Source organism: Ambystoma mexicanum, chromosome 2q (assembly GCF_040938575.1).
Source record: "Ambystoma mexicanum isolate Mex_15411 chromosome 2q, UKY_AmexF1_1, whole genome shotgun sequence".
In the NCBI taxonomy this organism is placed as follows: Eukaryota; Metazoa; Chordata; class Amphibia; order Caudata; family Ambystomatidae; genus Ambystoma; species Ambystoma mexicanum.
This window is the reverse complement of record NC_090924.1, coordinates 234,342,508-234,361,653: the sequence shown is the minus strand read 5'-3', so window position 1 is coordinate 234,361,653 and position 19,146 is coordinate 234,342,508. Positions and strand designations below refer to the sequence as shown.

The window sequence follows — 19,146 nt, the reverse complement described above, 5'->3', positions numbered from 1 at the left end:
GAACAACTCCCCCCAATCCTTTACCACAGTTGAGAACAATAGTGAGTTAGTATGCAATTGGCACTCCCGTGGTCTGCTCACTGATGTTGAGAAACAGTTTCTCATAGTAGATGGTCCTACTATGCCCACTTATTTCTGGTCTAAGATACATAAACCCTTCAATTCTATACCAGAAGGGAGATCAATCCTAAGCAGGGGTGGGGGTATTATGGAACCCATATCTATCTATATCAATGAATGTTAAACGCCATTAGTCACCACCATACCCACCTTCAGAGAAACAATGCATGTACTACAAATATTGGAAGAATTTCCAAGTTAAATTGGGATTGTTGTTGGCAACACTTGATGTGAAAGCTCTGTACACCTCGCTTGACCTTGACAAAGCAATTGCAAGTGTAGATTATATTTTTCTGGGCCACTCTGCATAATTTATTGAACATGTAGAAATGGTGAAAGAACTATTGGCCTGTGCATTATCCAATAATGTGTACTATAAACAGTGTATTGGTATAGCCACGGGGGCAAGCTACGCCCCAGCACTAGCTAATATCTTTATGCACCATTATGAGCAACAATTTGCTTTTGTTAACAATACCTTCGTTCAACATATTCATGTTTGGAAACGATATATAGACGATGAGATTATGGTCTGGACAGGTTCAGTGGAATACCTTAATGCGTTTGTCACATTCTTTGCCACCAATGAATGGGGCATTCAATTCACACATGAATATAGCAGTTCTAGTATCAACTTCTTAGACCTTAGTATCAGCCCGCTAGATAAACCTCTAACTAAAACATTTCGCAAGACAACTGCAGTGAATTCAGTCCTACACGCCTCAAGTTGCCATAAAAAGGCAGTTATCCTTAATATAGCAAAAGGGGAATTTATCAGAGCCAGAAGAAATTGCTCGGATGACCAAGACTTTACAGAGGAATGTCAATTCATACGCAGGCAATTCCTAACAAGAGGCTATGATAACGGCATTCTCAAAAAAGCGGATCAGTCAGGAGTATGAAGAGTGTGGATCTGCTCACTCCAAAAATCAGATGAATGCACCATACAGCAACAAGCTTGAATTTATTACAAGGTTTAACGCAGATAGTTCAAACTTATACAGAACTGTCAGGAGAAATTGGCATTTGCTTAAATTAGATCGACATTACACCTTGGTTGGATCCTGTGCCGAGTTTTATTTATAACAAAGCAGGCAACCTTAAAATATTTTGTCTCCTTCTTTTATAGCCAATCTCCAATCACCAAGAACTTGGCTTAGCCAGGCTACGAATCATGGTTTCCAAAAGTGTGGAAGCTGTTCAGTCTGTGCTTATGCACTAGAAACTTCTTAAATAAATTTTGGAAAACTTGGAACACATCAAGTTAATTCCTTTATTAACTGCAACACAATTCTGTGTGTACTGTATCATGTGCGGACAGCGCTATATTGGCAGTACTATTAGACCTCTCAAGATCAGAATACGCGAGCACCTATTGACCATTTCCAATCAGGACTCCAAATACCTGCTCGCGTCACATTGGCAAAAAGTACATAAATTAGATAACAAATCCAGTATCAGATTTGCTGGCATGGCAAAAGTCTCTTTACCACAACATGGAGGTAATCTTGCCCTGAAATTGAGCCCGCCTTATCTGCCAATATCGCACTGTCGCTCATGGATTCAACATCAACCACAAATTATCTGTGTTTCTCTGAGTTGATGCAGTGTATGCATCATTATTGCTGTGGAGATCCACCCATTGCTCATAAATAATTTGTTTCATGTATATAGGACTGGTGAACATTGTTGTCGCTCCAGGTTACAGTGCTCGTCAACCCTTTTCTTTTATAGTTATAAAAAGACCTTTTCTTATGTCTAATATTGCCCTTAGTCGCATTACATAGAGACAGGGACAATTGAGAAGGACAAACCCTGCCAATTAGTTTGTACAAATTGTCCCTTTACCGTACAATTCAATCATCATCAGATGTTAATATGCATAGTAATATCCCTTCCTGATTCCCCCACGGCATATTCAAATATTAACCGTGGGGCAGACCAACATGCGGTCCAAATTCGGTTCCCGTTTGCCTTCATTAGATTTTGTGCAATACGGAATTACTTGCTGCATATCCTAGCAACTAGTTCTCTATAATACTCTAAATGGCGTGTTATTATTGTATTTGCATAACTAACAAGTTTGCTAAATCTGTCAGTATAATTGGTTTAAACTTAAATAATGTAACCTCCAAACTATGTCCCTTATCCTCCGCTGCAATATGTGTAAGTGGATCCTTGCACACATCAAATATGGCAGCGCTTGCGGTACACAAGCAGCTCGCATTAGAAATTGCTTCCACGGTGCATACCGCAGTAAATACTATGCGAACTCCAGTACGCGAGAATTCAATTATCCACAAACAGGCGGAGACGCCAGTGAGTGCAGGTCTTCCCTGCTATCCCCTGCTTTTCTTAATTAGCCTTGGGGGGGGGGGGCAGTGCATGTGACCGTCTCACAGAGTTTAATTTAACAATGCCTAATGGGCGGTTATTCTTTGTTCTTTTTCCTTCTCCCTGTTCCCTCAGAGGCATTACTTTGTGAACATGGACCACAGACTTTAAACCCTCTTCACGCAATAGCGTCTTTATAGGCATGTCCATTTTCTATATTTACTAAGTCCCTGCATTTATGGGCCAATATATCAGCATTAATTGGCAAGACTAATAGTTGCTTTTTTCCTACGAACAGTGGAGCCCACAGTTAGAAATTATTTACATATTATCAAACAAGCATATTGGTAAGGAAACTTAAAACTTTTTTCAAGATTAAAAACCCTTGTGTGCAACTGTATTATGTAATTTTTACAACATCTAATTGGATCATTTTTTGCAGTACCTTTGCATATCCTCAAGGAATTCAAGGCATTTAAACAACCTTATAATTATTGTGTGGTTGGAACACGAACTGGAGAGACAATACCGTGTTACCATAGAGTTGCATTTTAACTAATTTGGCATTTATCTATCTTTTCTTTAATTTCTCTGACTGCCATTGAACCCTTATCAATTTCAGAATCCCAAATTGTGGTTGTTCCACACCATATCCTTTTATGTAATGAATGAATGGTGCAATGATTTGTAAATTTGTCTTGTCCATGTGATAAACATGTTATGATTTGGTTAATGCTGTTTGAAACCACCCATATGTCCTGTGCTTGGGTCTTTTTTCTTTTACCCCCATTCACTATGTAAAATTGTATTTCACTTAAATCTTTTTTCTATAACATTTATGTAACAATTTCTAGCCTCCGATGAGCTTTGCAGCTCGAAACACGCGTCAGGCTGTTTGAAGACTAATTAAAATCTAGTTGTATTTGAGATTCCAATTGTGTTTTGTGCGCAGACAAGAGGCAAACCACCCTTCTTCACAACCCTAATGCAAAGACTCCACCCCTTTACCTCCACAAGACCAACCAGAACACCCTACACAAACATGCTTAGCGTACCCATGGTAAAAAGAGTGAGCAGGTGGGGCTAGCTTCCCTTACCTTGCACCCCTACACTGGAATGCCCTACCTCCTACTCTTTGAGGCGAGTTCTCTCATGGCTTTCTGCAAAGCCATGAAAACCACGCTCTTCGCTTGATGAACTCCACACACCCTGCTTGTGGTTGCTTATTGTACCTCCTGTTAACCTGCAAAACGTATTTATAACTTGTGCTCAAATGTATTAATGTACAACATGTAAATGCTTTACTCACTTGTACCTCCCCTGTAACCAAGTTCCCCTCAAGTAACAACGCCACGATACCAGTTTGTGTGCTATACAAATGTAAAAATTGTTTTCTAAAAAAAATCAAATCCTGTGTTGATTCCAAAACTCTCGCTGCATAGGATACACTTGTCGCATAGCCAGCAGACCATCTCCCCTGGGGATATCCATACGGCCATCCATTACCCACGACGAGGGCATAATATTTTTTACTGTTTCCGTATGGCTATGCCTTGAGATATTTAGCCGGGGAGCAAAAACCTTCAATGTATCTAAAATAATCCATATTAGATTTGGTTGCGAGCACCGTACTTTGTCGGTCTTCATCCTGGTTCTACAATACTCCACGTAGGACAGTTTTAAAACTCTTCACCGACAAGCGATTCCCTTTCCCATCCCACTGCAGAAGACTATGATTAACACGCCCTGTCTAAGTTATACATTCAATGAGTTATACAGAGACCATACACTATGTAACAGTCGCCTTCTATGTAACAAGCTTTCTACGTAGCAATATTAACTTATCTACATACTGCCTTACAGCTAAGCAGATTACATTCCAAAATTAAATATTCGACCAGTAGAGAAGGGCTTAAGTTTGCTCATTTCCTTAGGGTTTTGGCCTCTATTGTTTTCTAGGCAGGACATACAATTACAACCCCATTTCCACCAAATCTGTCATAATGGAGCCTATATTTGCTTTGTACAATGTAATAGCTTCCAGGCTATGTCCTCCATGAGTCCCTGAGAAGGCGTTCATTACTCCCACAATTTTACAAACTTTTAGTTTGACCGATTCCTAGCGTTTATCCCATTTTTTTTTTTTTAACTGGTCATCAACAACTACCCCAAGATATGTGCATTTTCGGACAACCAAGTTCCTGGTCCTGGAGATACCATTTTTACTGTATTAATCGTCAAATCATTATCTTAAGAGTATTGCTCCAAGAAGAGTACATTTTTCAGGCCGTGCAGTGTAAGTCGTCTGCATACCCTAGCCAAGAAAGTGTCAACCTTCCAAATTTAACAAGGCAGACTTTCGATGACTCATGGGCACAGAGATCTGCCAGGACAAATTAAATAAACAAGGTACCAGTTGGCATTCCTTCTCAACTCCTCAATGTATTCACCTAATGTGTAGTCTTCCCAGATTGATGCAGATGCACTCTTACTAGCATTAGTATGTAGCATTACAATTATACAGAAGCCACATGGTATATTCCAGTCACACAATTTCTTCCAATGCCAAATACATACACAAGCCAAAATAGTTGGTTTTGCCAATACTTATTTTTAACAGGACTACCGCGAAGGACACGGATCTGGCTTTGAAATAGAGTGGCTGAATTCAGACCGGGTTAAGAAATTTCTATTACACCAGTAGTGCCTTTACAGCTCCATAAAGCATTAACTTTCCGAAGACTACTTTAGAAAAAATACTGGCAGGCACAGAGTGAAAAGATTGATGGTAAGGTTTGGTTAAAGCGAGCGCAAATACTTCCCACGAAGTGGTGGTTTGGGAGGGGCAGGAACTGGGTAGAAATGGCCATGAGGCTTTGGCCATCAATACGTGGGTAAATGACCTCACACCTACAAGCTTTGTGTTCCCCCGTCATATACGATTTTGCCCCATCTGTACTCTACTGCAATAGTTTCAGCTTGTAAGTGGCGCTACAGGGCCACCAAATAACCCAAACCATTAACATACCAAAGGCGCTAGACCATTGCCACTTCAGTATGTTGCAGCCGCTGTATTTTGAGAAAGCTTGGTTTTGAGATCCATTAACTGTCACAGTACCTTACTCAATCACAGCTTTTGTGCTCAACACAACAGCATCTTTCTACTTCGTTGTACGAAGGAACTATTTTCGTTAAACGCATTACTCCGACTCCCTGCCTTGTACTCCATCCAGCCTCCATTTCCAAACACAGTTGACACATGTATTAGTCACCTCTAGAATCACAAGGCAGTAGAAAAACAGACCTTACTTTGTAGATGATTTGTACCTCTAATGCCAGAGCAAGCTTTATTATGCTGTGTGCGCCCTCTATAAACAGTAAGCCCCTAGCCCCCCACAATTTTTTACTTTCTCTGCTCAGATAACAGAACTTTTAGCCTTCAAAACTGTGCACACTAGCAGCAAACCAAACTCACCATATACACTGACTCTTGCTATGCTTTTGGGGTTGTACATTAGTTAACTGTCCAACCTGTTGCTGGCGTTTCACCAATTTTGACAAAACTGCATATTTGCAGCATTTTCTGCAGTTTTAGGCGGTGGTGTAAGGGTACATGCAAAATGTTTCGTGTAGTTGGTGGAGGGGAGAGGGAAAGAGGGGCTTGACCCCATAACAAATACATAACCTGCAGAGAAACAGCCAGCGAGTTCAGATATCCCCGATCTGTACATTATGAGCAATTATGGAAGCAATGGGGTTACAGCAGGCTCATGCGCGTCTTTCCTGTTTTGATCCTCGCCTCATTGGAACATTTGATGGTAAGGCTGGATTAAGACTTCCCACGAGGCAGTGTTTTAGGAGGTGCAGGAACTGGGTGGGAATGGCTGTAGGGATTAGCATGGCCATGGGCAGTCAATTGGTGGGCAAATAACCAAACACTTCTAATCTTTGTGTCCCTCATATGCCATTTCTCCCCATCTGTAGTCTACTACAATAGATACTGCTTGTACCCAAACTAATAAAAATGAAGTGTGCACTTAGTGCATGACTACAATTTTTCACAGTTTAGTTAGCATGTAGAAAACTCACTAAACCACACATTCACACTAAAAAAAGACCACATTAATTTCAAATTTTAAAATGGACACTTGGTGCTCTATATAAATCTTCATTTCCTGGAGTGGCTTGCCATTTGTGTCGCCCGTCTGACATCTGGGCAACTGCGGATTGGCCTTGGCTGGTTGAATCACTTCAGTTTCCACATTGGCCGTGACAGACAGCAGGTCGGCCCTAGAACTCATTTCACGAGACGCTCACAAATCCGTGTGATTGGGAAGTCATCCATATTAAAGCTTTGCCGTTACCATCATGTCTTGCGAAGTGGATAGCATTTCTCTGCACGGCATGGGAGTTTAGTGGAGACAATGATGCTCAGAAATTCATGCCATCGAAAAATGTCATCAGCTGCAGAGCAGGATCCTTTAGATTCCAGGATGGGTTTGATCAATGGTCATTTTACGAGAGAAAATGCAATTGCCCTTCCTAATTGTTATCATGTGAACACAGAAAAAAAAGGATTCTTTGCTAAAAGATACATATAACAGCACTGTAGTTTTAAATGGCTTCTTGCCCCATGGGTTTTCTGACTGTTATAAATAGGTATGGAAGGGAAGGATTCCTCGGGCCAAGTTTAACAACCTGGCAATTTCTTTAATTTTGAGCATTTAATCCAAAAGATTAAAGTTGGGGTTACTAAAAAGTTGTATGAACGGTTGCTGATACCCAAATCTGACTGCATTTAATATCCGAATTTCAAGATGGATTACTTGCAAGCCACTGTCAAGAGATTTTCGTTCAAGACTTCAGTTTTGCTAGATTTTAAGATTTAACAAGCATTCGATTGAAGCCTAGATGTTATTTACTTGTAGCACTCTGATCCATTACTGGTTTTCTGGTCGAAGCGTGTCGTACGGCAGTTTTCTTGTTCTATTAGTCAAGAATGTAAGTCAATGGCGTTGGGCAAGAATTGATGTAGTAACCCTGTGGGAGACTACACACTACTTGTCCCTTTGGTATTAGGTAACCCACGTTTTGGTCTAGGCCTGTACTAGACAAGTTGGTAGTGTGACTGAGCAGCCAGACTTATCTCAAGGGGGGCAAATGTGAGCTGTAGAGTTGTAGCATTGAAATTTGCAAATACAAGTAAACCAAGTAACACTTACACTCAAGGTTTTAGTTATAGTCATTTATCATCAGTTTTTAAATAAGCATTTTTAAAAAGGGCAATATATGTAACTATCAAATATAGTTTGAAATATTTTTCCAGAATGAACACAAAACTAGTAGACTCTCTAGAGATGTGTTTTACACACTTCCTACACCCCGAGGTAACTTCAACTAACTAGAACAGTAAAGGCATTTATATATATATCACTAGTCCACTTTGTAGATTGAGGTTTGTAGAAAGGAAAGGTTAAGAGAAGGAAAAAGGTTAAACAGGTTCTCAGAGCATGTGGGCCTTTAATCTTCCAATGAAGTCTAGACAAAAACCTTTCCCAGCAATAATAGTTTAAAACCAGGTTATCACCTCTGGGGGACAGTAAAGATCAACGTCAAGTGGACTAGAAGAGTCTGCAAGGAGCCAGGACAGCCAAAGTCAATTGGAGCACAGTCTATGGGGCTGAGGCACTGCTTAGATGAAGTCTTGCAAAGTTTAGAGAGTTTGTTGAAGAAAAATCACTGTAGGATCACAAGCCGTTACACTTGTGAAGGGTAGAGCTGAAATAAACTCTAGCAAAGTAGCTACTGCAAGTCTGAACTGGGAAGAGCAAAGCTAAAGACACTGAGTTAAGTCAGAACAGTACCTTTGGTTAGAGGAGTGGTCCAGCTGGCTGCTCTCTGGTTGTAGTGATGCAGATCCTGGGTTCCAGTGCCTCAGTCGTGGGGTCAAGAGGAAGAACATCTGGAGGAATCCTGCGGGGGCAATTTGGAGATCGGCGGCAGATACAGACTCTTTTCAGAGCACTTTGGGGTTTCAGCGCTCAGTAAACAGTACCACTGCATGAGGGCACTGTAGCCCTGGTCGTCCTGCTTCTGGAGGGTCCTGGAGACTACTGGAGCTTCTGGCTGGCTTACAGACATTGCACTCTACTACGGATTTCTCAACCCCTGGCCCTCTGTTCCTGCAGCAGCAAAGAAGTAAAGCCAGTCTGGGAAGATGGTCCAGTGGAGTTTGTCTCAGGGTTAGTTGGTCCCACTAATCAAAGGGAAGTTGTCCGGAGCTTCTATTGTCGATCAAAAAAAGGAGTTTCAGCACATCAGCAGGGCTTCACCTGGCAATTCAATGGTCCAGAAGGATGCAGCAAGCTTCTTTCACTTTTTCTTAGTCAGGTGTTCTTCCCAGTGGTCGACTCTGCCTCTAGTCCCAAAACCCTCACCTTTTAAGCAGGTTTCTCCCATTCATGCACAGCCTAGCTGACACTCAAACAGCAGGGTGGCTGCCCTGAAAGGACAGCCAGCCAGCAAATCAGGATTGGGTGCATTCAGGCATTCCTAAAGACAAAGGACAGGGGAGTTTCGGCGGGAACCTCCCTTACTTACTGCCCTTCCAGACACACTGAAACCAGAGGCGGGTTTCAGTACTGAAGTCTGCCAAAGGCAAAACGAACAAAGGGCTCAAACCTGGCTTGGCAAGCAGAGTAAAACCCAAGAAAGACCTTCCAAGCAGAAAATAGTGAGAAAAAAAAAAGACCAGGGCCATTTTGACAAAATGGCCACCCATGGGTGCTGTACTGCAGCTGAAGATTCAGCCTGTGGTAGAAAAGCAATGGTAGGAAAATTAAACCACTGCCACCAGCCATTTAAAGCAGGGAGGGTAACATAAGAAAATGTACATGCGTAGGTAGCAAGGGGCTACCAAGTTACCCACCCAGCACACCACATAAGATGGTGTGTGCTGGACCCACAAAGACAAGCTGGACCCACAAAGACAAAGGTAAGTAAAGTCAATTTCACTTTACTATTCTAGGGAACAGTAGTTCACAAAAGAAAAGGTAGTGAAACCTTATGAGAAATCCAAAGGATGTCTGACATTGCCTATGGAGTTTGTCAGACTCCAAAAATATAGGAAATGGCTAATCCAAATCAGGTCAAAACACATGGAGTGAGAAAAAGGTACCACTCACTCCAGGCTTAAATTTTAAAAGTCCTAAAGTCCAGCAAAAGAGCTGGGGGTCACTAAGGTTGAAGGGAATTCGCACAGAAATGAGAATTCTCCCAAACAAATGTCACGTTGGCATTTTAAAGATTTTAAAATCTGTCAAAAACATAGGACTCAAGATCCTTGAACACCGCCTCTACTCAGTGGACTATATTTGGCACCCCGATCATTTGTTTTCTTTAATGACATTTGTTCGACGGTGTAGGTCCACCCGAAAAATGTAGAGTGAAGTCCTTGAAACATCCATGGTTTAGTTCATGGTTAAAGAAAAATGGCAGATGCCTGTAAAAGTTTTGGAAGATTAAAGTTAATGTATATCAACTTCCCTCTAAACAAACAAGTAATCCTAAAATCAACGATTCTACTTTGTACATAGAATTTGAGGCCTCTTCCAACAGTGTCAATTCAAAATCTAGAACGTATGCTGAAAAAACAGATTAAGTTAATTGAGGGGGCGTGGCTAAGCAGCCATGAGATGGGGCATGTCTTGGACTGTCTCCTGCTGATCCTTCCAAGATCCTGAAGTATACAGATGTCTAAACTATTGCACGAGCCATGTGAAAATACCTAGAGCTGTGTGAAACTATGGGGAACAAGAGGAACGCTTTGTAGAAGCAAACCGAACTGTGGCACTACAGTTATGAAAGGAAAGGGGACAAGCGCAGACTGCGGTGACTCCGGAAGAAAATGGCATCCGGCTCCGACCTAAGAACAAAGGACTGAGCAGATCTGCAGACCTAAGAACAAAGGACTGAGCAGATCTGCAGAAGGACTGGCCCGCAACGGGAGCATAACAGAGGGTGCCTGCTACCAACTGCTAATGCAGCGCACACTAAAAGACTAGTGAGAGCACACCCCGATGGATCTGAAGCAGGCAAGAACTGCCACAAGAGGGTGTAAGGCACCGTGTGCGGGCTTCCAGCAGTGAAAAGCACAGGGCGCAGGAACATAGCATGCTACACACAGCACAACGTCCATGGGGACAAAGGGCTTGCAGACAAATAGTTACGTGGACCCCCACAAAAAGCACAGGTCCATAATGAAATGCGGATGACTGGGCGGAACCGCTGAACAGAACCAGACATGCAGTGTAATGGACAAAAATGAAGTCTGCTCATACTGATACCTGAGAAACTGCACGGAGCCGTATTGCTAAGACGAGTGATTCGGAACAGTGCACTGCATGCTGTTTGCAGAGGAAAAGGAATGGCCGGGCTGCTACTGTTAACACATGCGGTAGTGTAATGCCCAAGCCGCACAGTAGACTACTGGCAAGCGCATAGACACCCGTTGTGGGTAAGATTACATTGTATCGGACGGCCCTACGAGACAAAGTTCTGACTGCAAATGCAGAACAGCAACGATTCTAGCACGGTAGACCCGGTGGTCCAGGGACACTTCCGTTGGCTCAGGACAGCTGGATCAATTTCAGTTAAGGCAGAAGATTTAGCTGTTTTTGTAAATTAATTAGAGGAATAGCTCCTACTTGCGCGAGAGGCTTATATCCCCATTGTTAAAGGCTAAACGTGGTCCCCTCAAATACAATGGGGGATTAGAGTAAGCCTGCATCTTTGATCATATTAGATGTTTTAGCCAGCTGGATCATGAAATCCTTATCCACGCCCTGCAACGTACCAAAGAAATTTAAGTTCCAGCATTACGTTGGATGTGTTTGACGGAGATGCACCAAAGGATACAATTAAGTAATAACATCTTGCCTGCCCATTTGATGTCCTTTGCTGTACACTACATTTCCCTTGAAAATGTATAGGTTATCAATGGTCCACGTGGTGGGGAATGTTGGTCTGTTGACAGCTGGTTGATCTGCATGGGGTTTCTGGTGAATATCAAGTGCCTGGTTACAGTGACGCGTTGGCTGCAGATCAAATTGGTCCAAATTAATGGTAGTAAGAGGTCTCACTCTTGGGCTGCCCAACTCAGGAGAGCAGTCATTTCCGCTGTCCTAACCATCTAGTCTCAGTTATTTACACAAGAACATCTAACTCCGGTAGGAGTCCAGGATAAACGATTTTAGTGTAAATGGGTGTGTGTCCAATGCCCAATTTTGAAGTGTGGTCTCTACAAGTAGACACTCCAGTAACCATACACATTGGTAATTCAACCACAAGGGAACTCATTTCATCCATTCATCAAATACGAATTTGCTTCCGTCCCACCAATCATCACAGAGCAACATAAAGCTTAGAAACACAAACCTGATTTAAAAACAAAAATTAAATTTAGTTGCCTTGAAACGCGTCTCACCTGTGAAGTTTTGCAATCTCTCTCCCTTATTCGGTCCTTTACCAATTTTATTAATGATGTGATATTGTAAAATTCAGCTTCTTCCAGAACCCCTACAAATAATCAAAAAATGAGCTTTGAGGATTCAATTTTAATACTGATGGTATGTATCAGTTAAAATTGCACATTAAAAATTCAGTACACCAACTGAAATCGTACAGGTAAAAGTTCACAGTAATTTACACATGCAAATGAAGAAAGGTTACAATAAGAAATCTTTAGATCCATTATTCAATGCATACAACATGTAGGCAAGTATTCCCTGAAAAGGTTATAGAAATGCACATGTCCAGTACCATTACATTCCATAATTAATGATCTTACAAGTTCATACTTTCTTAACTCTGCCAGACGGCTAGAAAACTAACAAGGTTAAGATGTCAAACAAGACGCTGAGCTCCACTACAGGGACACCTACAGTGACACGATAGCCTGGATCGACAGATGAGCCATGGTAGTGGACACCAGGGAGTACACCCTGGAGGCACTTGATATAAGGGGCCCGAGGAGGGCCTCTCTGGGCTCCGAAGAGCAGTGAATGCATGGCCCTCAGTCTACTCCACAAAATGGCAGCAGAGTCAACTGTGGGGACAGGAGGAGGAATAGCAATGAGCAGCACGATTTGAGAAGTGTGGCCGGCACACCAGCACGTGAGGGTTGATCATAATGCAGGCAAGAGAGGAATACGACCACAGTGCAGATACCCAATGAAAGCAGATGACATGACACGCATTGGTGAGACTCCCACTTACTGCAGCACATGGATCTTGAGTACCCCACTATGGAGGAGCAGCAAAGACATCCCGTGGATAGCACAGGGAGAAGGTTTTACTGGCATCACCAATATGCTGTGTGGGCCATGTGATGTCCTGAGGGTTGCGCACTGGCAGACAGTGCAATATCTTCAACTTCTGAAGGTCCGACCCCCCCCCCCCCCCGGGATTAGTAGGTGCTGCCAGTAGCAGTGAATAGCCGACAATGGCTCCCATCTGCAAGAGTTATCCCAAGTTAAATTAGCTGCATTCACCTAAGAAAGTGGTGAAAGCTTCACCCACTAGTGTACCAAACACATGAGTCACCTAAGCAAAGACCGCAGATGTTGCTGTCAGCAGCAGGAAACATAGAAAAAAAAAAAGAGGGGAGGTCACCAACTAAATTTAATCATAAAAGCAGCAATCCCAAGTGGGATCAATTGTGAAAAAACAAGTGAAGAGGTGGCTGCGATTTTAAATGGAATCAATGCCTCAAATTTTTACTACTAAGCAATCAAATGCTAAAATGTAGAAAGAAAAAAACAGGTAAAGTAAAAACAAAGTAATATCAATTTATTTTTATCAAAAAAATATGATAGGATTTAGCAAACAAGATACAACTGAGGAACACATGCATGTGAACATCGCAATATTAAAAAGAGATGAGCTGCTGACATAAGCAATGTTCAAAAGGAACGCCCCAATGCACACCCAACTCAATTCTCCTAAACATTGCCAGAACAAAACCAATGTGCGATTTCATTGGTACACCAAACCATAAAAAATAAACCAATAATACGAAACACAACAGGGTATCTCTAGTATAACCCCAGAGTTGCACTAGCCTATCAACTCTAGCATCCAAAAGGTGAAACCAGGTTATGCTGACCAATGGGAATTTCATACACTGTTGTATTCACACATAATAAATGCTTAATCATATGGATTACATAAGGAGCAGAATATAATGTTTCTCAACCAAATGTTCATTACATGCCAACTTGAGTTTCGACTGCAGAAATGCCCGTAGACTTAGAAATCTTCAGGGCAAGTGATTTTCACCCAGGGAAGCCAACACAACCCACCTACAAAAATGCACAAAGTTCATGTTTAGGACAATGCCTGGGACAGAAACATTAGTCAGATATTCAAACTACAGACATCAACATGGAGATTAAAAAGCTCATACCATGTTTACACAATTAGTCTGTTTGAATATGATCCGAGGCGAAGCTCATCTTAATTGAAGTACACAGCCTTCCATACTATGTCCTGGCTCCCCATCACCAGAGTAAGTGGAAAGGACAAAAAAGTCCCAGAAATCAAGCTAACTGGAGAGTAATCTCCAAATTGAAAAAGAAAAAAGCAGTTAACTGACTTGCAGCGCGAGGCAACCAAATGCCTGGCACAAGGGGTCAAAGCCAAGTATAGATTTGGATTGCAGCAGCAAAGCAAACAACTGAATTAATAAAATGACCAAGCGCATCACATCAAAGCCTGAACATACGGCCGACTGCGCAACACCACCCTTACCAAAAGCCTCAAAATGGGGAAATTCAAGCAAGGAAATTTATTGTCCCGGTTAGCCCTCTTAGACGATCGGCATACGCCAGAACTCGAGATGAGCAACCTGGGGCTGCCAGAAATCAGCGATTCAAGGCAGAATGATCCTGCATTGACCGCTCACACGGTGGCCATCTTCGACTGTTCATCGGATGAACGTAACCCTGTACATCTGCAGTAAAAATGGGAATGGCAAAGTAAAGTGTCATCTATGCAGGGAAGTTCCTTACATCCAAGTCAGGGGACTATTAATGAAGCCAAAGAACTCGGATGTTCAATTGCATCAGTTGCCACGCCAATTGAACACACTGAGAATAAATGAAACCTAATGCACGTGTGATGGATAAAAGTAAAGCCAGGAAAGCAAGGAAAGACAATGGCAAGGATGAAGAAATCTCATGTGTGAACAGAATACTCCATGTTCAGAAAACTACTAATGTGTTTGGGCGAACACAGTTTGCTATTCAGTCTATGTACAACGATGCCCAGAGTATATCATTGTTTAAACATGAAGGGTTGCTTTTTTCAAAAAACTGAACATCCAGTATTTGTTCAAGCCTAAACAGGAAGCTGCAGGTACTGTATTCCTTCGTGTTCGGCTTTACCAAATCTATCACCATACATCGGACGAACAAGTTACTTACCAACTGTAATGTTCTTTCGATTGGATGTTCCTCCCACGTATTCCTCATCTTAGATTTATATCCTTACCTTCAGCTCGCCTCGTAAACTTTTTCCTCTCTCCAGCAGAGGGTGCTCCACTCGAGGCGACGACGTCGATGTCCCTCGGCGAATTCCGTCGAACACAGACGTCATCAGTTGTATAATGGCCTTGAGAGAGCCCATTGGCTTCAGTTCTGTTTTTTTTGTGTAATCAGAGCCCATGACTATGGTTAAAGGCATGCCTCTTTCGAACACAGCCTCAAAAGAAATCAGAGTGTAAACCACAAACTGCACTGTGGGGTAGGCTGGGAGGGTCGATGAGGAATACGTGGGAGGAACATCCAATCGAAAGAACGTTACAGTAGGTAACTTGTTCTTCGAATGGATTGTGTCCTCCCATGTATTCCTCATCTTAGATAGACTCCCAAAGCACTTTTCTATTGGAGGCGGGAGTACAGATATCTTTTTAGTCATGTACTGCATGTAGTACAGATTTGGCAAATAGGCCTCCTTGAGAGGTAGTGGAGTCCAAAGCATAATGTTTTCTGAAAGTATGCCTGGATGACCATGTGGCTGCTGCACAAATATCTTGTACAGGAACACCACTTTTAAGTGCTGTTGAAGCTGCCATGCCCCTAGTTGAAGGAGCTCTTAAACCCTCAGGGGGATCTTTTCCAGCTAGCCTGTAACACTCTGTTCTGGCTAAGATTATCCATCTTGCTAATGTTTGTTTAGTTACAGGTAGTCCTAACTTACGGCCAGTGTATCCCACAAACAGTTGGTCACCCTGACGTATTTTTGACAATCTTGAGATATAAAAGCTAAGAGCCCTTCTAGGATCTAGTCTATGTAGTGTTTCCTCTTCCTTACTTGTGTGAGGAGGGTAGAAAGTAGGTAGTATTTTCTGTGACAGGTGAAAGTCTAAAACTATTTTTGGCAAAAAAGAAGGCATTACTAAGGACACCTTTATCTTTATAAAAGATGGTGTGAGGAGGACCACTAGAAAGTGCCTGCAACTCGCTTACTCTGCGGGCTGATGTCAATGCAACTAGAAGTATAGTTTTCAGATTAATAAGCCTTAATGGGCAAGAATGTAATGGCTCAAAGGGTGAACATGTCAGAAATGTCAGTACTAAATTTAAATCCCACACAGGAACTTGAAAAGGTATTGGTGGAAAAACATTGTTTAAACCTTTTAGAAATTGTATTATTAAAAAGGTATCTTAAAATAAGATTTTCCTTCTGATGAACGCTTGAAGATAGATAGCGCTACTAGGTATAATTTTATCATACTAACCTGGAGCCCCAGATTAGCCAAATGTAAAAGAAAAGATAATACTATTGGAATATCACGTTGAAAAGGGTCCCCATTCTTATCCCTGCACCAGTTACTGAACTTGTTCCAAAGACAACGGTACAGAGATTTCGTTGCTGGCCTTCTGGCCGAAAGCAAAATCTCCATATCACCCGGAAGGTCCCAATCCTTGCATCTCAACCTCTCAGAAGCCATGCGCGAAGGTGGAGTATGTTGACCTCTGGATGGAGAACGTGACCTCCCTCTTGCGAGAGAAGATCCTCTTTTTGGAAGACGTATTGGAGGGCAGATGGACATGTTGAGAAGGTTTGGGTACCACGTTCTCCTGGCCCAATCCGGGGCAATTAGGATCATGATTTTCCCGAACCTCCTCAACCTCCTGATTACTTGTGGGATCACAGGGACTGGAGGCCACGCATATAGCAGCGGAACTCCCAGTCCACTACGAATGCGTCTCCTAGAGCTCCTCTCGGGGAAAATTCCCTTGAACAGTACAGTTCGCACTTCCGGTTGGTACCGGTCGCGAACAGATCCACTTGAGGGGTTCCCCAAAGGGTGAAGATCTCTTGAAGGACTTCCTGAGCTAGTTCCCACTCGTGGGAGACAGAGCGTCAGCTGCTGCGTTTTGCTCTCCTGCTAGGTGAATGGCAGACCGAGATCCCTTCTTGTATTGCCCAGAACCAGAGCTGCATTGCCTCTCTGCACAGTGGTAGTGACCCTACTCCTCCTCTCTTGTTGATCTTGATCTACTCACTATAACAAACATGGCTGCATACAGCTTCGGGTCCTACCCTCTCTCTGGCAGTCCTGCACAACTATTCAATCGTTCGCAAAGACAGAAGCCACACAAGAGGGGTTGGAGTGGCGAGAATTGCTAAGAACTCTCTAGGCATTAGAGAAATGAACAATCACTTTTAAAAAAAAAAAATATTTTTATTGGTTAATTACATTTTCAACCTTTAACATACCAAATTAAGTCTGCTTAACTTTAGTCTTTAGTCAATTAGGCTATTAGTCTCTCCACCATTAGGTCCTTCGACTGCAGACCTGTATGTCCATCAACAAGGATTCTACACATTTTAATGTGTCAATAGTCCGCCCAATTTTGTCCACTGAGAACAGTCTCTCCCAGTATTATTCTTCCCAGGTCAAGTCAAACAACACCACAAACCCCCACCCCCCAATAGCCTTTTCTCTTCGTGCCCTCAGACAAGGACAATTCAGCATCAAACGTCTGATGGTTTCTAGGGAATCCGGATCTTTGCAGAAACGACAGCTTGCATCTTGTAATTTAATCTGTTTTCTAATTAGCTGCAGCTCTCTCGAGGGCAGATTATTTAATCTGCAGCGCATCAGCAGATCCCTGTAGTGGGAATAAGATAATTCTCTCATACGGCAGTGGATCGTTTAATGTTCATCGTTCCCACATAATATTAGGGCAGAGGTTGTTTCTTTTCATTTCTAGGGGTTCTTCCCAGTGCTTTTCTTGGAGGATACCCTTTGCCTTGTTTGGATTGTCCTTAAGTGTTTCAATCTGTTAGGCAGAAACCTGAGCAGTTCCCTTGGGGGCCACTGCAAAAGATTTAAGACTACAGGTGTTGGCAGTAAACCCACTTGGTAGCAGTCTGTACCACCCAGATTTACCTGGTAGCTGTGGCTGAGCAGTCAGACTTCCCTCAAGAAGAGTTAGGCAGTATGCAAAGTATACACAATAGGCACTCCGATACAATAGCACAAACAAACACTGACCAGAGCTTTGGTATCAAAGTATATAATTATTTATTTAAAAACACACTAGCACTATTATTGTAAATCACTCTAAACACAATTACTATTATTATATATACACTCCTTATTCCTTATCAGACACGTCTTAGTTAACACCACCTATTTCCAGACAGAGGTGAGCGCTTAACTATAGATGGCACTCCAATAAGTTAACTGAAAAGGGAGGGAAAAAGGCAGAATGTAGGAAAATACACCACACTAATACTTAGGAACTCTTAAGCAAGGCAGGAAGGTCAAAAGTTACTTGTGAGCCAAAGTCCATAGGCCGGGCCCACTCTTGGAGAGAGCAGGGCACAAATGCACCCAAGATCACACAATGACAACAGGCTTAAAAAGTCTTGCAGGGAGTTCAGAAAGGTTTTAGTTAGGCTCAGAAAAGTTTAGCCAGGGTGTCCCAGGCTAACCCAGGGTCGAAAGCCGGGGGCTAAATTTACCCCGTACAGTCGGTTGCAAGGGAATCCAGGCGGAACATGGTACCTTATGTGGAAAGGATCCTCCAGCGGGGGGCAGTTCCTGGCAGCGGGTGCAAGTCGCGGCGTTGTCCAGAGGAAGAGAAGATCTCGACGTGGAGGAAAGATGAAGGTCGTTGCACTGCCAGGGAAGAAACCAGCCGCAGAGTTTTCCGGTTAAAGGTACTACCCTATGATTCTCGGTAGTGGTAAAACATGGTATCCCGGTTGCCGGGGTGCTTGGCACAGGCAAGGCGGCCACGAGATGTTCCAGGAAGCGAAAAAGGAAGCAGACTGGTTATCCCCACCAGTCGAAGGAAGAAGACTCTCCGGGCTGGAGATCTCCTCTGTCGTTGGGAAAAGTGGTGAGACGGTTCAGCAGGGCTCCACCGGTGGTATCATCGTAGAAGGTCGGCTCAGCCCTCCCTCGTCGGATTCTTAGGTCCTGTGGCGACTTCTGAAGTTCCAGTCCCCAAAGCCCTGCTTTTATGCAGAAACCCATCATTCACCCAGCCTAGCTGTCACTCAAACATGCTGGTGAGCCGGCCGGCTCACCACTTGGGCCAATCAGGACGGAGTGTGACTTGAGATGCCTAGGCAACTCAGTCCAGGGTGCCTAAATCTCCCTCCACCCCTCCT

The 19,146-nt window shown here is 42.9% G+C and overlaps 1 protein-coding gene across 4 annotated transcripts in view; it reads right to left on the bottom strand.

The window, feature by feature from the left end:
• KCTD5 (potassium channel tetramerization domain containing 5) overlaps positions 1–19,146 on the bottom strand; it is a 531,705-nt gene that overhangs the window by 360,600 nt on the left and 151,959 nt on the right. For all 4 annotated transcript variants that reach the window (XM_069647192.1, XM_069647193.1, XM_069647194.1 and 1 more), the window contains exon 3: positions 11,939–12,030. In XM_069647192.1, the coding sequence (XP_069503293.1) occupies positions 11,939–12,030 (92 nt within the window). The remainder of the gene's footprint in view (positions 1–11,938; positions 12,031–19,146) is intronic.